A 21,495-nucleotide genomic window follows, 5' to 3' on the forward strand; every position below is an offset into this window, starting at 1 on the left:
AATAATAATATTTGGGGTTTTGCGTGCCAAAACCACTTTCTGATTATGAGGCACGCCGTAGTGGAGGACTCCGGAAATTTGGCCACCTGTGGTTCTTTAACGTGCACCTAAATCTAAGCACACGGGTGTTTTCGCATTTCGCCCCCATCGAAATGCGGCCGCCGTGGCCGGGATGCGATCCCGCGACCTCGTGCTCAGCAGCCTAACGTGCACCATAGTCACTGAGCAACCACGGCAGGTAAAAGAAGTTTGCCATCAGCACTCGGTGTTCCCAGGTGGTCTCCCTCCCAAGTACTGACCGAGCCCAAAGCTGCTTAGCTTCGGGGATCGGACGAGAACCGGCGTATTCAGCATGGTACGGCCGATGGCTACCATGCATTGGGTGTGCGATAAAAACCCCGGGTGGTCGAAGTTAATCCGGAGTACGCCGTGCCTCATAGTCATGTCGTGGTTTTCACCCAGAAGCCCAGGAATTTAACTTTAGAAAAAGGTAACTTCGTGTTAGCCAGATATGCGCACGCCACTTACGTATTATTGCTCACTGTACTATTTCTTCCTTGATGAAGTATGATGGTGTTGTTTAGGCAGTATTTCATAAGGTTGAAGAATTCCATGGATTATAATTGCATACATTCAGGTATGGTATCTATATGTAGCCGCAATTAAGGCGAATGCCATGAGTATTAGCTCATTTATACTACGTATGTAATCAAGGCTCGCAAAGAACATTTTATTTTTTTTTATTTTATTGCGTATTTTTATTGTACTGAGTTTGGGTACGCGTGTTTGTATTTATCATGCATAGCCGACATGTTTATGTTTTCTTGAGCTCCAAAGCAAGTGCTCTCGTGCATGATACGACCGCTGCCATGGACGCATCGGAACTCCTGACGTAAAAGCAAACATTGGGACATCTGCCTGCACACAGTGAAAATCCAACAATAAAGAACTTACTCCTTCCTTTGCCGACAGGGGCCGATCGATGACGCTGTTCCGGAAGTAGACGTGCCCCCAAGTCTTCCGTGCCTGTAGCATTCTTTGCTCCCGAATCAGTGGCGCTTTACTTTAGCTATTTTCATCGCTGTTCTCCTGTCTGCTCCGCTATTTATCGCTTCGGAGAATGAGAAATATTCGTCATCGGCACCTAAAACCAAAGTAACTGGTTGTAGAGAAGCGCTGAGTCAACTTTAGTTGGTCAGTTCTTTCTTTTCGAAGGCGTATACACTGTTCTCTTGCCGACGTAAGGTGTTTTATCACGCCCATGGAAGGCCAGCTTATCGGAACGCTCAGCACACATTGAATATTGGTCGAGCTGTTGGTAATACCGAGAAAAGAGCAAAGAGATAGGCTTTTCGCTGAAAACCTTTTTTGAGAGCTTTTTTTTTCGTTGAGAGCGACACAGGAATGGAGTTTCTGAAATACCTATATGTTAGTGTGCTGACCGCACGCTTGCTTTTCGCCGGAATTAGATTAATATGCGAGGCTGCTGTTATTCAGACCTTCGAGTAGACGAAAGATGAGTAAGAGTAAGAATAGTAACTACTTTTGGGGGTTAGTTCATGAAACGGCTTATAAGCGGGGTCGAAATGTTTTCCAGGTTAAAGGGTAATTAATGAAAGTCTAACAAGTTGTTTGAATAACGCTACGATGCTGACTGCAGACAAGCAGAGTAATAAGGCTGGCGTACTATATACGTAAACTCTACACCAATGTAAGGGAAACCCCGTAAAAGAAATGTCTTGCGCGTCACAATATAACCATCACAGGCGTCTGCACCACACAAGCAAACAAAAGTGGGATTATTACTTTAGAATATAAGGCCTGTAAACGTGTAAGAAAATGAGAACATGAAAACAAGCAAGTATAAAAGGTCTCTTCCGCAAGCACAAAAAAAAATAAATTATGAGGTTTTGCGTGCCAAAGCCACAATATGATTATGAGGCACGCCGCAGTGGAGGACTCCCGAAATTTGGACCACCTGGAGTTCTTTAACGTGTGCCTAAATCGAAGTACACGAGTGTTTTCGCACATCGGCCCCATCGAAATGCGGCAACCTTGGCCGAGATTCAATCCCTGACCTCGTGCTTAGCAGCCCAACACCATAGCTACTAAAGCAACCATGGCGGGTTCCGCAAGAATAAAGAATTTGGGCAAAGAGAGGACACACTGCACACAAAAAGCATTTCGACGAAGATTAAATCATAGAATGTCCCAAGGATTACTATTATAGTTTTTCCGTCACTTGGAACTGAACTACGGCGACTGAAGACTCAATGAACTGTTGAAAGTGCTGCAGCGCCGGAGTCTAGAGTATACATTGACCATGTGTCGGGGTTTTTTTTCTGCCTTTTTTCTGCCTGGGAACAATAAGTAATTGAGAAGAGGTATTAGGAGCTGCGATGATACTAACAAATCAGATAAACAATTATAGACGTTAGCTCTGGTAGAAAAGCTCGCTAATGCGCTGCTGCAATATCTACCTAAAGGGAGCCTCCGCACTTTGTTTAAGTAAACTTGTGTGCCACAGGGTAAAGTGCATGAAGAAAAAAAAATCAAACAGTGCCGAAATGTGGGATACAGGCTGTGGCTTGCCTTGTTCGTTTCGAGTTAGTTATTTCAGAAAGGGATTTGAATAAAAGATCTACCTGCTTGAGCATTGAACAGCGACATATTGCAAAATGCGGCGCTTTTATTTAACCTTCTAGTGGGCCACCACTGCACGTTAGGTATATCTAATGTACAGGCTCCCATGCTCACTGCACACAGCGCCTACGAAAGTACGACTACTACGGTCGTCTGCAAAACAAGCATCCTGAACAAAAGTACTGTTTCTTCAGCCTCGTTACCCAGTGGCCGACTTTGACTTCGCGCACTGAATCCCTCGACTGCGTCTTTCTCGCGTCTCTGCTGCTGCACATCTCCAACTGGTATATCCCGCAATCTTGCACACACTTTAAATTATACTAGGTTGAAATGGCGTAGGGTAAAATAACTATATCAGATATGGCCACGCTGACAATTTAATTGGTTGATGGTCGAACAGGAGAATAAGCAAAATATGTCGTGAAGTAGATGGATAGCCAGGACATAAGACAAAGCACTTAAACCCTCGAGGAGTCCAAGTAACATGCACAACTTCCCTCTTGGTGCAGCAAACTTTTTTTGTTAACTGTACTTCAAGAGATGTTGGCGCCTACATGTCGCGCCAGCTATTCCTCTTTTTTGATATAGTACTTGTGCTTATCTTGTCGCTAATGGGCTCACCTAAGTGACGTCGCTTTTAAGTTTGGACGTGCAGCTGTTTTTCGTCATGCAAAAGGATAGACAGTTGGGCGAGGTGGCACGGTAACATTATCTTGGATTGTAGCGCGAAGTGACACGGACAGAGACTAGAAGCACTCGTCCTGTCTGCTTCTAGTGTCTATACATGTCAATTTGCGCTACAATCGAAGGTCATGTTTTTTGTCGGTACTGTACCGAAGCGTAGCAGTAGAAATTGCTGTGTTGTTTGGTAGCACGGACCTTAAACACAGCTTTAAAGGACAACTTTTACCTGTTAACAAGATGTCACATGCCATGGAAACGCAAACTTCATATATAGGGATTCTCATTCACTTGTTATAATTACATAAGGTTGCATCTCACACTTTTCCTTCGTGTGCGAGATAACCGCAGCCAGACGTTGCCATCTGTGCCATATATCAATGGTTTCTAGTCAGCTGTTCAGATTTTCTATACAGCATCTATGCTGGGGTCACTTTTCTAATGCTTCCGGCAAAGCCCGTTTCCCAATGATGTACTTCTAATGTTAGATAGCTCGGTATTGTTAAGACTGCCGTACATCATTCAACTATTTGCTACAGAACGCTTTTTTCCCATGCCGATACGCTTTCTGCCCTTTTTCTTGATTAACTGCTCTCTCTTTCGGTTTAGTATTGAACCACCGAGCTATACACACAGAAGTGTGCAGCTGCGAGCAAACGATTTAGGAACTTCCAGCAATACTTTGTTTCCTGTCCGCACTGCCGACCGTGCGCTGTGAAATATTTCAGTGCCGCTGTCATCACATTATGCATCTTATTTGTTTAGTATCAAAGAACAAAAAAGACAAGAGCAAAGGCAAATTGGTTTTACCTAATGCAGAACAACTGATTGATCGAAAGGAAATCTCTTCTTGCAAAGAGGCGGCGTCTGCGCACGTGTTCTTTCGTTTCTGGGAACAACATCGAAAGCACTGAAACAAATAGATGCATGCCAGATGTTTGTTCCCTCTCCACAGTGACTTGTTCTTTTTTTTTTCTCATCACTTCTATGCACCCCGCTGGTCGCGTTCTTTCGCTTGAGTCTCGTGGAATTCGCCGAACAAGGGACCAGAAATCATTTGTAATCCATGAAGCTTGGGCAATGTAGTCTGTTCTCCGCACTCGCCATTGAAGGTAGATGCGTGCACCAGATCTTATTCCACAGTGAATAGGTGATTGATAGAATTTCGAAATCAAGTCCGATACTCTTACTTACGATCTTACTTCTAAAACGGAGGCAACAACAGCGAAAGAGCCCTCGTACCGAAGGAATGAGTGATGCCTCAAAACAATACTAACAGATAAGCAGCCTTTTCAAGCGAGTGCACTTCGTGGTAACTATCGACAACGAGAAATGCGTAAAATAAACGAACTAAATGCACATATGCTTGTCCGTTTGCTAGGAAGGTTGCTACATTTGAACGTTAGAAGAAATCTCAGAATCTATTAATGTTCTAGGAAGCTTAATAAACAAGGCATTACTGAAGAGAACCTGCGATTAGCTTAATGCTTGCTATATTGCCACGTTATATAATCGCATTTTTAAATATTTTACAGTGATACCTTGTCAATATTAGAGAAGTGTCTGTGCATTTGTGCTTCACGAACTTAAGACTGCAACATGTCTGACACAGTATGTCGTCTCTAAATAATACAACTGTCAAGAGAAAGAGAATTTATTTGAAAGAAAGCAGAGAGGTCGGCCTGAGCTAGCAGGCTCTAACCTGCTACTCAATACCATTGTCACAATTAACTAAAGTAGTAAGCTCCGTACCTCCAAGTACGGCGTGCCTCATAATCAGAAAGTGGTTTTGGCACGTTAAACCCCGTAATTTATTTATTTTTTCTTCACACCTTACTTGGGATAAACATATTGAAAATATCTGCACTAAAATGTCTGCTATCACAGATGTTATGTCTCGATGTCGGCGTCTTCTTCCAACCAAAGCAAAACTGAACATTTATTATGCATTATTTTCTTCCCATTTAAATTACTGTAGCTTAGTGGGGGCCACTACAGGAAAGAAAAATATTGTGAAAATCCTTTCTTTGCAAAAGAAAATTATTCAGTACATTGACAACATGGGTTATCTGAAGACAACGCGGCCAGTGTTCTTAAAGCGTAAAATTATAAAAATAAAATATTTCTGCACTTCTCGCCTTCTAAATTCATTTTATTTCTCAAATACTGCCGTCAAAACTTTCCTAGGGTCTAGTTCACCTTTGACACCAAAATTCAATTCTTCCAATACAAGAAATATTGATACGTGGTATGTTCTGTGTTTTCGTAATAAATATAGCCTGCAGTCATTACAACATAATCTACCAAATTTTTAAATAAATATCAAAGTACATATACTTCTTCATCCAAGAAACTGCGAATGCATTTTGTAAACATGTGATCAGTGATTGTCTATCGTTTTTCAGAGACAATTGTGTTACTGATTTTGTAACCCATACACATGTATGTTGGTGTTCTGGCATGTTCCGGTGTGTAGAATATGTTTTTTTAGTATTTATTACCTAGTCTGTATATCAGAGTGAATTCTGTCATCTTGGTTAGTAACCCTTACGCACATACTTTCATTTTTCTGATACATCAAATATGTTTTTCTCCTAGTCTCGATATTATTTTTGGTCTTGTTATTGTGCCTTTATGTAAATGATTTATTCTGAGTGTCTAACAATGTTACGATTTTGATGCCACCACCATGTATGCCTTATAACGGACCATCGGCCTAGTCAAGCTGTTTTTCCAACAGCTTTTAGCCTTTCGTATCCACCAGAACACTTGTTTTTCTGGAAATAAAAATAAATTAAAATTTAAACGTGATGGTTGAGTTGAGTGTCACTGTAGTGAAGTTCCTGATTCGAACTCAACTAATGAAGACGGTCTTTCTTATGTTATGGTGCTACTGCTTCTAGTCTAGATAGCTGACCAGGATTAGGAAAGTGCGTGGAACTAGGCTGTGCTACCACATTCAGTACTGTCATCAATATATATTTCCTCACAGCTTTGTTGGATTGAGTCTGGTGATAAACTGTTTCGCAAAGCGCCTACTACGAATGTTACAATGGTAAAGCTTCGAGTCCAGATCTCCAGCAAGATTCAGGAAAGTGTGCATGTGTGTAGGGAGGGGGGGCAGGTCGGTGTGTAGGGAGGGGGGCAGGACTATAATCTGTGCTACTTTTTTCACCCGCAGACAAGCCAGAGGTGTTCCTGCGCGTGATATCCTCATGCGGTAGGTCGCAGGTGGGCTCGTTTGCCGTGCACTTGCGTTGCGAGGCGAAGGCCAACCCACGGGTGAGCCGGTTCACATGGAAGCTGAACGGGAGGACAGTGGACTACCAGCGTCCTGTCCGCGAGGGAGACCCTTCCAGGCGTCTGTCGCGCTCTTCGCTCAAGACCAACCTGACTGGATCGTTCTTGTGCACCGCGGAGAACAGTGAGGGCCTGACAGACAGCGACGCACTCCTACTGCCCCAATGTAAGGCTATTCACGTGAGCAAACCAATATTGCGGTACTACATGTAAGGGAGACTTCTAGCAAAAGGCTGTGAAATGATCGGATAACGCGTGGTTTTTAACTGTGTGAAAGTAACCAGCCTGATCAGATGTTTTCGTAAGCTTGGGAATGAGTTGCTCTCGGATGTGTTCGGAGAGCCCACGCGTAAGTCTTAGAAATACCAGTCCTTGTTCTTTCGCACTGAGAGCTCAAGATGGCAAAGCATACCCTTTCTTTCTCGAGACCACCCGCCTCCCTCCTCCTGCCCCGGCTCAGTCCTCTCTACTTGTGTGAATCCGTTTTGCGCGTACGAGAGGCGGTGGAGATATGCCGTAACTATAGAAGCCTGGCCATTGGGATACGAGATATATATACATAAAAAGGCAGGGGTATTGATTATTCAAAAGTCCGGTTGGTTACGCTACGCTGGATAAAAAGGCCGGGAACTAGAAAGAAGGGAGAGAGAAGTGTACATTTATTTTGGTGCGCAAAATTACAGCGCTTCGCCATTAGTCGTAATGTTGAACGCGTACAAGACTGCTGACTTTCACCTGGACAATTTACGAAATACCTTTTATCAGTAAAATACTATCTCATTAATACCGAAGGTATTGACGACGCTCTAAATAGCAGACAGCACAAGAAAGTTATCTACAGGTCACGAACTTCTTGCAGAGCAACACAATATGTCTATCTATTGACGTATATCTGATTACGCAAAGATCGTGTCCCTGTGTTTTCGGCTAAGGATTTTTTTTTCTGTATGAACAATACCTTATCAGCGTTGATGTAACAGTCCTACTTAAGGAAGCGTTCCTTTAACGCTCCTACTTCAAACAAGGAAAAAGTTATTACTATCAGAGTAGATATTTGGGCTTGATGGTGTCATATTTTGCAGTTTTTTATGTAGCGCAAGAAGCACAAGGACGTAGAAGAGAAAACACAAACGCACAGACGCGTGTCTCTTTTCTACTACGTCCTAGTGTTTTTTGCGCTACAAGAAAAACTGCAAAATCATATAACTAGATACAAAGCCTTTTGTAATTCCATAGTACTAGCCTAACTGCAACGGTGACTAAGAAAAATACAATGGTGTGAATTCACCCTGATTTCATTCAAAAGGCAGGAACTGCGACATTTTAGATGATAATACTATAACGCTTACGTCATGGGATTTCCTCTTAGCAACAATGTAGCAAAAAAAGAAAAAAGCTCGCACGTTAGGCGCCTAGCACTATTAGACCAAATGTATCGTACACGGAGGAAACTCTGGGCCACTGCATACTTGCGTGGCAAGTATGCAGTGACCACTGCATACTTGCCACCACATTGAACGTTACGCATGCACGCCACCCGATAAAAAAGACAACGCTCACAGATTGGACAGCTTTTCGCAAAGAGCGAGCGGATGACTCCTCAACCGGTATTATGGATCTCGAGCAGTGGGTACGAGAGCTCCTACAAGACGTAGCCAGACATTCAAAACAGATCACACTCACCACAGATATACCGGCCGTAGACCGGCACCTTCTTCACCTCTGGGAAGCACGTCGAGGCCTTGTTAGGAGATGGAAGCGCCAAAAACATAATCGTAAATTGAAACTACGTATAGCGAAACTCACGGCAACCGCGGAATGTTATGCTGGGGAGCTCACCCGTCACAACTGGCGACAAATATGCAACAAGTTGCAGGGTAATGTTAGCACGGCCAAAACATGGTCGCTGCTACGCCATCTTCTTGACCCCACACAAAGCAAGGCAATTAGCCAGCAAACAATTCAACGTATACTCCACAACCATCCGGGTTCTGATGACGAAATCCTGGAGGAGTTGCGGGCGCGGTACATAGGCGATTTCGAACCCCCACGAGGACAACCTCCAACCTACAGCGGGAGCGACAATTACGACCTCGACAAGCCGATCACTATCACGGAGGTGCAACAAGCACTCCATGCACTCACACGAAACACCACCCCAGGCAAGGACAAAATAAATAACAAGCTCCTGCGCAATCTGGATGATGGCACCATTCAATCTCTTACTGACCTCTTTAATCATCACTGGGAAGCGGGTACGCTACCAGCAGACTGGAAGCACGCGGACATCATTCTCATTCCGAAGCCAGGCAAACTCTCCAGCTTAGAAAATATGAGACCAATCTCACTGACTTCATGCCTAGGGAAGCTTCTGGAACATGTCATTCTGAACCGGCTTCAACCTTACCTAGAATCCAGCGACCTCTTTCCCGAAACAATGTTCGGATTCCGGCCCCACCTTTCTACCCACGACATCCTTCTTCAGCTGAAGGAACAAGTCCTTGAACACATCTCACCGCACAACACCGGAGCGATTTTAGCACTCGATCTCAAGGGCGCTTTCGAAAATGTGGCTCACCATACCATCCTTACAAACCTAAGCCTCACGAACTGTGGTCGTAATACTTACAATTATATACGCGCCTTTCTAAGCAACCGCACGGCCACAATAGGCATTGGCTCACTCAGAACCCCGACGTTACCTACTCGCAACAAAGGAACCCCACAAGGTGCTGTTCTATCACCCACCCTTTTCAATATTGCTATGATGAAATTACCTGACAAACTCAACGCAATACCAGGAATCAGGCATGCAATCTACGCCGATGACATCACTATCTGGACCACCACTGGTTCCGAAGGAGAGAAACAAGACGCCCTTCAACAAGCGACCGACGTCGTCCAGCAATATGCAAAAACAAGTGGTCTCCGGTGCTCCCCCGAGAAATCAGAACTATTAGTCGTTCGACAGAAATCACGAAGAAAACTCAATGAACTACCCCACATCACACTGACCCTCGACGACAAAGAAATACCCACAGTAAACCGCGTCCGCATTCTCGGACTCCACATACAACAGGACGGCGGAGGCGCATACACCATCCAACGTCTCAAGCAGACCACCTTCCAAATCATGCGAATGGTCAGCCGTATCACAACCAAACAATACGGACTGAAAGAAGACGACATTATACAGCTCGTCCAGGCCCTGATAATCAGCCGCATTGCCTACGCTGCCCCGTACTTGCCCCTCACTCCCAAGGAACTAGATCAATTAGACGTACTTCTTCGGAAAGCCTACAAGCAAGCGCTCGGCCTTCCACCGGGAACAGCGACACTCAAGCTTGAAGCCCTAGGAGTCCATAATAATATAAGAGAAATTATAGACGCCCACCTCACAAGCCAACGAGAACGACTAGCCCTTACACCAACAGGAAGAGCAGTCCTAGCGCGCCTAGGCTACCCCACACACGGCAAAGGCCACGAACAAGCAATTCATCTGGCCCCCAACTTCCGGGAACACATCAAGGTAGCCCCCTATCCCCAGAAGCATGCACCCGGAACATCATGCCGATCGTCGCCAAGCTCGCGCAAAAACTCTACAGACAAAATATGGCAGTCTCCCCACCACACTATACACAGATGCTGCGCAGTACCCCCAAAAAGCAGCCATGACGGCCAGCGTTGTCGACTATAACCTACAAGAGGTGGTCTCGATGACGGTCCGCACCGCCAGCGCCCTGGTAGCGGAGGAGACAGCCATCGCCTTGGCCATCACCTCTAGTCCAACCAACGAGTACGTCACAATTATTACGGACTCCCAGGCGGCTTGCCGTAGCTACGCCAGAGGCAGAATATCTTCAATCGCCCACCGACTCCTCAAACAAGCCTCCCAATTCCCGGACGTTGAAATAGTGTGGACTCCAGGACACGAGTCCCTCCGTGGAAATCAGCGTGCGCACGCTGTAGCCCGAGCTCATGCCTCCCGGGCGCCACAAGAGAGGGATACGGCCGCATCCATGGAGCCCGTACCTTTACAATACAACGCCATACTACAACACCACAGATTGAACAGACGACAATACCCGCCTCCACACAAGACCCTCTCACGTGAAGATGCCGTAACATGGCGACAACTACAAACCAACACATACCCCCATTTAAGCAGACTACACGCAATACACCCTACACTATATTCATACAAATGTCCCCTTTGTAATGAATACGCCTCGCTATATCACACCACATGGGCATGCCCCAACGTGAAGGCGGCCCCGCAAATACCCAACCCCACACTCGAGCAGTGGGAGGCCGTGCTGACTAGTTCGGACCCTCGTAACCAGCAGCAACTGGTGCGGCGGGCCCGGGAGACAGCAAGAGCCGCAGGAGCCCTGGACTAAGGGCGCCTCCCGCACAAGCAGAAGACACCTGCTTGCCCTTTCTTTTTAATAAATGTTGCTCCTCCTCCTCCTCTATATCGGTTCAACCTCCCTTAATCGGATCAGTCTTCAGTAATCACCATATTGTATTGGTTCCTTCAGAGTAACAGGTCCAGAAGTTTTACTTTTACACACACGTAGGTAGAGGATCCAGTGAACTTGAAAGTTCGCCGATGTTTATGATTGGTCATTGCGTACCCGCGTGATGTACAAGCAGCTCTACAAACTCCTAACCATTCGCTTAGCTGTATAACATACAAACATCAACTGGTTTACATATCTTGGCCAGGTTCACATCATGAGTCATCTTGTGTGGAGTCTCCCACACCGAGGCTACTGGGCATCGTAATCGCTGGTGTTGTGTAATAGAGGAGTTGTCGCCCGTGTAACCATCACTGTCACTCAGAACCATCTTACGCCTGTTTGCGGCAAGGGTTTTCACTGCGTACAACTCACCGCCATAAAAACGCGACTCGGCCTTGAGGGGACACCACTTTCTCGATGGAACTGGACACATCACTGAGCTGATAACCTAGTTGTTATGATCTGACTGACTGACTAGAGGTCCTGAGATACATGGTTCGGCCAGTGATGCAGAACTTTCTCTGGTTGACTCTCTCACTGAATTCGTATCGACGAACGATAGTTCACAAGGTCGAATTTGCTGACGGCACCAGGGCCACTATCTTGTACATGTTCTAAAAGCCGACGTTCGATTTCGCCTCACGCGAATGGACTAGATTGGCCTAGGCCGCAATATCCGCGCAGCCTGGACAATCGCACGAAGCGAAATCGAACGTCGGCTTTTCGAACGTGTACAAGACAGCGGCCCAGGTTTTTGCAAAGCCCACTTAAGCTGCAGTGTAGGCAAGGCGATCAAGACTAAAACCTGGTTCGCTCCGCAGTAAGCATATGCCAGCTAAGATTTCGCAATCCTCAAACGAACATACCATACGTTTCTTTGTTCTGCAACACTCGTAGCGGAGCACTGGCGCTGCCACTTAAGAATAATTTTCCCCGTCACGGCAATCCATGCACTTCCATGATGCAGCGCACGCTGTCACGCTGCGCGCTCTTTCGACAGCTGCAATTTTCCCGGCACCGTTCGCGAATCTCTGGCCTCTCCATTGGTGCGGCTGCGCGAAAGCAAGGATAAACAAGGGGCGTCAGGTGTAGTGTACGAGACAGCGCGCCAGTGTTGCCGAACCGATTGCTGGCCGTGTCGTTTTTCTCCGCGAGAATGGCTGCCCCCCGCCCGGTTGACAAACGACGCTAGTTCAGAACGGCAGGCAAGATCCGAATACGTCTCGCAGCCTGTCAAGCGACGTTGTAGCGTGCTGCGGGCTCTGGGTGTTGCGAAAGGCGAGAGAGGCTTTTTCTTGCGCTCATTGGCGCTATTCTCGTGTTCAATATTCGGCGCCGAATACCTCGCTCGCGCATGTTAAACGTATTCTGGTTTCACCATCGCGTGGTAAACGCGCTCGGTGAACGTAGTTGAGCGAAATGTTTCGGAGAATGTAGATGCAGAGTTTTCAATGTTTTCGAGGGTTGGCGATCTGCAGTCCGATCGCTTTGAGAAAAGACTGCCTACTGCAATCAAATGTTAAACTCTGTATTAGGTTTCAGTATTCAGCCGTCTTTCATCCTGAAGCGCCAAGTGAATACAATTGGTCACAAGCATTCGAATTTCACGTAATTCAACGTCACCCGATTAAAAAAAGAATTTTGAGTATTTTTTTGTCTTTTTAGTTTGCGCACAAAACCGCCTACTACGCGACTAGTTAACTCTGAACCCATGCGCGGTATCCATATCTTCTTGAAACGTTAATTGCTTTTAAGTGGTTGTGCAAAGTACCTAATAGCGAGACACAATCTTTTTAATGACGCAAATAGTGATAACAGCTTCACGAAAACATTTCAAAACTTGCGAAAGCCATTAATCACACGCACACGCGTCGCAGTAGCCTAGTGGCTGTGGTGTTGCCCATCTAAGCTCGACGTAGCGGGCTCATTCCCGGTCTAGGCGGCCGGATTTAGAGCATGGCGAAATGCATGAACACGCGTATATTTAAATTTAGGTGCCCGTTAAAGAGATCCAACTGGTTAAAATTAATCACTCTCATTATATGGGCGCACGGCGACAGCCTCGAACTACGGTTGCGCGATTGTGAAAGCGGTGATTCCATATACAGCCGTGTGCACGCATGTAATTGTGTTTACTGTGTTTGTGCACCAGTTTCTGTATGTAGTGAAAGCACAGCCGAAGTCGCGCTTTCCTTTGCGCTAGCGTGAATACCCAACAAGGTACGTTTCAGTTCGTGCGCCGGGAGTTTCAAGCACACGGTGAGACTCGTTATTCCCCGACGGTTTTCACATAGTACTTACTGTATCATGCAGTGACATTGGTAGGACGTGTATTGAAGGGATCCTAACGAGGTTTTTGTATGATTATTGTGCAGTTACGTCAGCAGTAAAGATTGAAGAAAACGTTTCGCGTACGTGAACATCGGCGCGACGATATTCAGTTGCGTTTATATGAATATGGCAGTCGCAGTAATGGCGCATACTATTGCGTTACCTTCAATATAGCCACTTTAATATCACCCAAAATTGTCGCGCGACTTGCCGCTCGAGGCAATTTGCGTGCATTCGCGGGCTTCTTTCACGCTCTAAATAGCATTTTTTATGTGGCACGTATTGTGCTGATGTGCTTATAAATATTGTTAATAGCCGCAGACTGGTTGCTAAGAAGGACAAAAATAAATTGCACAGAAACTATTGACTATGACTGTCAATGTAAGCGAATAGCCGAAGGCGTCTACCAAGCTATCCGCTTTGTTAAAGGAATGATGCTCTTAAACGCACGTATTTATTGCAATAAGGATATGCTGGTAACGTTTGTTGATTTTTGGTAATGTATGCTCAATCTTGATTTATTGCGTAATTCTGTAGAGAACACAGTCATTACTTAGCACATCGGTAGGGGTGCCGGGGCCCTCTCCAGCAGACACCACAGGGGAGAGGCCAGCGGGAGAGAAGAGGCTTGTACTTCCCAAGCGATCCACCACCGCATCGAAAACAACGTCCAATGCCCCAAAGTCTCACACGACAGCGCGTGCCTGAGGACCCGGTTATTCGCCTGGCCCGCCCAACTTCGTTACGCTTAACCGACAGCGTTACCAAGGCGTGTCTATAACGAAGCTGACATCCACCTTCGCCAATGTCACCCATGCTCAGTTTCCCTAGTTTTGAAGTGGTTTTTGTACTATTATTATTATTCCATCGTTGGCGTTCAGGGCGACCACACCCCACAACCTGGTATAGCGAGAGCACGCCGCCTTTGCATCGGCGGTGAAGGTCTGACCTTCACTAACCACCAATCGCCGACCACGAATATAAGCGAAAAAGCGAAAGAAAAGCTCTTCGTTAGAAAAGCATTTGTAATTGAGGCTCTCTTTTTTAAGATTTGGAAAGAAGTTATCCCCCTAAGGTTAGCATAAAAACGACAGAGCTTCCGGCAATCAACGTCCCCTAACGTTCCACTACTGATGTCAGTACAATTGCAGCTTCTGTACTGTTCCTTTCGGCGCACATGTGACTAATGACCTACTAGTGCTTATTTTTATCACCGCACTGAGATGTGTAAATATAGATTGTCTGCGCGCACTACCTTAAGAGTGGGACGTATTTTCCCTTCATGTCCGATTTTTATGAAATCTTGAGTTCCGTATACCCTTACGAGGCATTCCGCCGACAAGCCCCGCTCATTTCACTGGGAGAGTTTGGACCACCCACCACGTAGTCCTGACCTCGTCCCTAGTGTTTTCCATGTTTTCCGTCCGCTGTAGAAGTTCCTGGCAGGACAGCGATTCACGTGCAACGATGAAGCCAAGACAGCAGTCCGATGGTTGTTCCGCAGTCAGCCGGTGAAATTCTACCACAGGGGCATCTCAAATTTTGTGCTGCGAGGGGACAAATGTCCGAACAGGTGTGGGTACATTGTGTAAAGTGGAGTCTAAGGTACGTAGAATAATGAATATTTGTAATTACGTGTATGTACCCTAATTTCAGTAATAATAAATGGGGGCAAAGACTTTCCGATGCGCCCCCACATATCTTCTGAACCACTGATTTTGCATTCTGTATTGTACTTCCCACACCTGCGATACCCGTAGCCAGGTGGCACAGCAGTGTTTGAAATAAATTAAATTAAATAAATAAATCAATATTAACGAGGAAGTCAGCTGGTCGAGTAATTAAGGTAGAAATGCGTACGCTTCCACATACATATTTGCAACTGGCAATGCAAATGCAAGTAATTTATTTTGTTTCCTTTATCAGTAATTAATGATTTCGGAATCTGAATTTATTTGTTTTAAGCAAAATAAATTGCGTGAAGTTATTATGCGTCAGACGGGCTTGACTCTTAAAGTCTTGGAGCAGACTCACATGCCTAAAATATAGTTGAACTTACATAGCTATCCTGCACTTTTTCTGCTCAGCTAAGGAAACACGAAACACGCTTCAGCATTGCTGCTTTAATATCGCTGACTGTCCGCGCTATGAAATTGGCGTAATTTGGTAGGAACCTCGAATTTACAGACTTTATTTACGCGTACGTTCAGATTATTATTATTATTATTATTATTATTATTATTATTATTATTATTATTATTATTATTATTATTATTAACTCCATGAAATACCTTGGCGTTTTCTTTGACAGTGACCTCTCATGGAATGATCACATGACGTATCTTTGCGGCAGGCTCAGAAGTGTTTCCTCGCTGCTTTTTAATATTAAATCCATTGTTCCGATGCCTGTAAAAATCACTATCATGCACGCCTTAGCATACAGTGTGTTACGTTATGGCATTACATTGTTCGGGTTTTGCTCATCTCGATGGCTCTGTCGAATTGACAGAATTCTAAAAAATATGTTGAAGTCCATTGTTTATAACTCTTCCTCGGCCGACAATGTGACCTTATTTATACATTTGGGTCTTCCGTCATTTAAAACTTTGTTCACTCAAACGGTTGTGGTAAGACATTTTTGGAACCCTGATTTCAAACAAGAATATGTTGCTCCCCGTGCACTGCGGAACACATTGCGTTTTGTAGTACCGCACTGCAACACAAGATTTGGTAAGGCTAGTAGGTGTGCTTATGTCCCAAGAATATTCAATGACCTTCCTGATCATATATTTACTGCAACTTCGAAACGAAACTTGAAAAAAATGTTGAAGGCACTGTAAGATATGTATAATACTACATTTCTCTTTTCTTGTTTCTTGTATTTCTTTTGTCACTGATTTCAGCTGATTTTCTGTTTCATTTTGTGTGATGAACTTCCCGAGCTTGTCATTTCTGTACATGTTGCCATTTTTACTTTGTTTGCCCACATGCCGGGCCAAGTCACGCAAGCCACTTCGTTGGCTTTGACGGGCCTGCCTTGTGATGTACGATTATTGTAAGATGGCAACAATTATTATTATTATTATTATTATTATTATTATTATTATTATTATTATTATTATTATTATTATTATTATTATTATTATTATTATTTGGCGACCGGGAACGCTTCAGTTAGGTCGCCGTTCCACTTCCGTAGTTTTGAATTTCGCTCTCTTTGTTCACGCGTTTTTACACTGGCTATGCTATTACTTGCTTAACTATTTCTTTATTTATGTAACTAACTCCCACAAAATAAGTAAAAAGGGAACAACTTGTTTCAGGATAATATCAAAGTTTCCGCATATCGCAAAATGCAGTTCTTTAGCGGAGAGCAAGGGTCCTATATATATGTCTGGCAGACTCCTGTAACTCACAAAATCACACGCATAAGACAAGTAAAGCAGAGTTTTCCATCCTCTTTTTGGTAGTAGGGAACAAGGAAGGAAGGCGGGAAGCTTAAGCACTCTGAATGCTCTCGAATGGTACCACGCGTCCCCTTTTTGTCCTGAATAGCATTGGCTCCATCTTGGAGGTGGACCTAGTAAATATGAGCTAAATTATTGCCGCCGCAATAACAAAGCGTTCCGTGATTCCTCAGTTGGTATGAGGTTCCGTTCCTGGGGATGATGCTGCGGCTTCGCAGTTCAGTCAGTGGGGCCCAGGTTTCGGTTTGTGCGGAGCACCAGGACATTTATGGGCTTAAAGAACGTTCTTTCATTTTACCTGCTTGCGAGTTAACTATTTTACCTATAGTTAAGGGAGCTTCTGTTCCCTTCTGACCCTTCATTACTACACTCACGCCTTCTTACCTCGCCGCTGCAGCTAACGTAAAATACACGCGCGATGCTATATCTGCGTCTAACCAGTCTACGCACTTTCTCACAGCAGCGATCCGGCGCGATCGCGAGAGAAGTGCCGGCGGCCGCAATGAGGCTCCTTCTCTCGGCGGGGATTAAAAATCCCATCGCCCCGCAACGCTCGCCACGCCTTTCCGCTAACGCCGCAGATGGCGCTACAGACGCGCTTCGCAGGAATGTCGTCCTGGCTGAGGTGGTAGAAATAAAGGATAGTGATATCGAAAGTTTTCGCGGGAGGCGCGCGCTGACCAACTTTTCTGTTTTCTTTCTCTCTCTTTTTTAACTTCTTTAGATCCGCTTCTGAGTCGGCCATTAGTTTGGCATGCGGTGCCAAATGAATGCGCTCTTCTGGCGCGCGCGGCGGCGGCCACGCTGCGAAAGAGAGGACGGCCGCTCTCGTTGTTCCCCGTCCCTGCAATATTTTCACGCACGGCGGCGGCGGCGGCTGCTGCGGCATCACAATGCCCGTCGGCGCCACGCCGCTCCCGTCCACATAAACGCCGCGCCCGGGCTAAATTGGCCTTACCCCTCCGAGCCTGCCGAGCTGCCAGCGGACTGCCGCCTGTTCACGCGGAGAATATCGCTCGGCGAACCGTAAATAAGTTGTCCCCGTTTCTGCAACTTGCGGCTACCCCGTGCCCTCGCCGATTATATTATTCTGTGTGGTAGACATACAAACTCTATGCATGACTATATATATATATATATATATATATATATATATATATATTAGTAACAGAACGTGCCATTTCGGAGCACATGTAAGAATTTGTTCGAAGCAAAGATTTACTGAATGGCTTCTTGGAACGCAATACAACTAAATGCGATATTGTCACGCACTTGTGACGGCGCAGACGGCAGCAAAACTGTGATTAACGAAACCAGCGTTTTATTGGGCGAACTTGTGCCCTGAAAAGCAGGCTACACTCAAAGTACAACGATAGCGGCGAACACATTCGGCGATCGTCGAAAATCTGATCAGCGGGTCAAGCGCGTCGTATTTTACACATCAGTCGTCGAATGTTCCAGAGTAATCGCTGGTACCCGCGTGCCTTCCTCAAGGTTCTACGCCATTCGTGTCGTGCATACATGCAATCAGATTATGCAAGGTTCGTCGACAACAGACAGCGGATAGAACCATCGATAACGTTCCAGAAACTTCCGAAAGATGCGGGCGCGTCCTGCGCTGTGCGATAAAATTTGTTAGGCGGTGAAAACGTGTGACCCGATAAAGACAAGTACATTTGTCAATATGTACAACAGTTTTTATTTTCATACTGTACAATTGCAGTCAGTTCATGTCAATGAAGCCCAAGAGACGATATGCTTTCAGGAAGGCTCTGCACGATGTTTGTCCAGCAAATTGTAGCTGTGTAGAGAGAGCAGCCAATGGCAGTTGGCTGCATGTAGTTGCTAGCCCCCACTCTGCTCTTTTTTTTTTTGCGTGTCGATGCTCTGTGCTCATGCTCTTTTGACACTCTTTATGCCTAAGTCTAAGTAGTCGCTGTCATTTCTATTAGGTGTTGTAAAGCACGTGTTTTATGTCGCGCGCCGTCGAGATGCTTTGTGGGTGTTTGTTTCGGCATGCACTGAGCCTCTCAGAAAATAGACACTATGAATTAAAATTTAAAAAAAATTCTGCGCCTTGCATGCCACAACCGCGACCTCATTGTGAGGTACGCCCTGCTGGTGGACTTCGCAATAATTTTGGCCACGTTCGTTTTTTTTTTTTTTAACGTGCACCTGAATGTAAGCACACGAATGTTTTTTTGTTTTTTTGTTTTTCATTTCGCCCCCATTGATATGCGGCCACCAGGATCAGGTTACTAACCGTCGTCTGCTGTGAAACCCTTACCCCCTGCATTTAGTTGTAGCATGACACGCCGAAATTTAATGCAGAAGTGACGTCAGTATGCGACGCAGCCAAGGAAGTTTAAAAACAATGCTTGAGGTTTGTTTGCGAGTGAAACTGAATGCGGCTTTGCGCAACAACAATTTTCTTCGTCAACGGGGCGACTGGCTAAAGAGGCATTACGATGGCAGATGAAACGCTTCAGGAAAGTAAGAGGACCCGCATGTTGTTGTCACCGTAGCCATAATTTATTTCGGGGATGCGGGGAATGACCTTGGGCTCCTCCGTGATAAGCAGTGAACAAGAAAGCTGAAGCAATAACGCCTCTAAACCACATTATTTCTGATGGCACAGTAGATATCTTAGTAAATACTGCCTTTCGTTGATTTTGTTTTGCAGAAAAAAAGAAAAGAAAGGAGGAAAGAATGAAGTAATTCGTCTATTTATTTTGCCATTGTTTTCTTGTCGGCTGAGGTGTTGTGTTACCTCTCATTCCTGACACCACGCACACAAGATAGCTAAAATACCACGCAAAACAAAGAACCAGCCGTTCGTTGTAAGTATTTGAGAGGCTTTGCTGTGTGCTCAGGATCTTATATTCCTAATGCAAGGTTTCTTTATGACTGACAAAACATCAACCGAGCACATGACATCCCTCGTTCGTCGAGGGTCAATAAGCAGATTATTTGTATACTGCCCGCATGATTTATACCGTTTTTACACGGCAAGATTTCAAGTCATTTGCATCGATCCACATTTGCATAAACCATGATTACACGCCGATGTTTGTTGTCGTAACTTAAAGGAAACGACTCTGAATAAGTTTGAGGAGATCATTCGAATGTGTTAATCTAGTAAGAACCGCGAAACAAATATACCTCCTCCAAATCGGCCACGTTTGACGACAACTTGTTGAATTTCTGCCTACTTAGAGGTTGATCTCGACACCGTATGGATAAATATCATGTAATAGCTGACTGCACGAGCATATCGATTATACTTTATTAGTGAGCCTTATGAGAAAAGATTCCTTTTTTTCTTATTTTGGACAATATTGCAGTGTTATGCAAATTGCATTATCCAGCGCCATGCATAACCTCGTGGAATTGCGTTTCGTTTCATGTGCGGAATAATATTACCTTAAATGGGTTAAATTTTTCCGTGTGTCAGAGGCCAAATATAGTAACTTCAACAGCGGCAATGGCATTGTGTTATTTTCAAAAACTACTAATATTTCAGGTTTATAGTACCAGGCTTAAATATTATTCTGGAAGCACGCCTGCACTTTTCAAGCCGCAAAAAAAAAACCTTGCATGCATTATTTGCAAATCCACACGCACAGTCCATTATTGACAGTTGCTACACGCAAACAGTCTGTGACCTGGCCAATACGTACCTGTTCCCAAGCTACGTGCTTAGGGAACATAAAAAAACCCAAGTATTTCTTCTATATTCAATTGTTCCAGGAACCTTTGAATGAGAACTAATTCTAGCTTCTATTCAAAATTCATTAACCTTCCTTGAAGCCTTGCCACCATCTCAACTTCGCGAAACGTGTGGAAATGACAGGCGTTGGTGATAAGTTCAGTTTGTCTAAGCTTAACTTCTATACAGAACCAACCGCAATGCCACGCAAGTCGCACCTTTCTTCTTGGCACCGTCCAGGCTGTTCAGCAGATGTGGACCTAATTTGTGTCAACCTAGCCAGCCAACTCGCCCCTTTGTGCAGGAATCGGTCGTTTCCACATACACACCAACGCTAAGACGCATGCACATTCACGGCGATTGACGGAAATGACGGGCGAATGTATCTTGTTTTGACAAACACACACACGCACACATGCACACATGCACACACGCACGCACACGTGCGCACACACACACGCAGACGCACACACGCACACACACGCACACACGCACACACACGCACACACACGCACACACGCACACACACGCACACACACGCACACACACACGCGCGCGCGCGCTCGCACACAAGCACACACACACACGAAGTGTACACGCGCTCACCGACGCACATACACAACCACACATGCGTGCAATCATACACGAAGTCACGCACGTACACAAGATCTGGTAGTTTAGTGCGCGCACTTACCGTTCCCGCGGTACCGTAGCCGTCACTGCTGTAATCCGACAGCTTTTTAAGTTCTAACGAGCACTACCCATGCTTCCAGGGTTAGCATGCGCATAGCTTAAGACAGGACGAAACAAGGCATAGAGAAAAAAATGCAGCTTGTTACGT

General features: G+C 45.2%; 1 protein-coding gene and 1 pseudogene across 3 annotated transcripts in view; one reads left to right on the forward strand and one right to left on the reverse strand.

The window, feature by feature from the left end:
- LOC135899528 (cell adhesion molecule 4-like) overlaps window positions 1–21,495 on the forward strand; it is a 441,441-nt gene that overhangs the window by 410,261 nt on the left and 9,685 nt on the right. For 2 of the 3 annotated variants that reach the window (XM_070537561.1, XM_065428808.2), the window contains one exon: window positions 6,506–6,790. In XM_070537561.1, the coding sequence (XP_070393662.1) occupies window positions 6,506–6,790 (285 nt within the window). Of the gene's footprint in view, window positions 1–6,505; window positions 6,805–21,495 lie in introns of all 3 variants that reach the window. The other variant, XM_070537560.1, reaches the window with a different exon arrangement.
- LOC135899615 (5S ribosomal RNA) lies at window positions 251–369 on the reverse strand (annotated as a pseudogene).

Source organism: Dermacentor albipictus, chromosome 4 (assembly GCF_038994185.2).
Source record: "Dermacentor albipictus isolate Rhodes 1998 colony chromosome 4, USDA_Dalb.pri_finalv2, whole genome shotgun sequence".
In the NCBI taxonomy this organism is placed as follows: Eukaryota; Metazoa; Arthropoda; class Arachnida; order Ixodida; family Ixodidae; genus Dermacentor; species Dermacentor albipictus.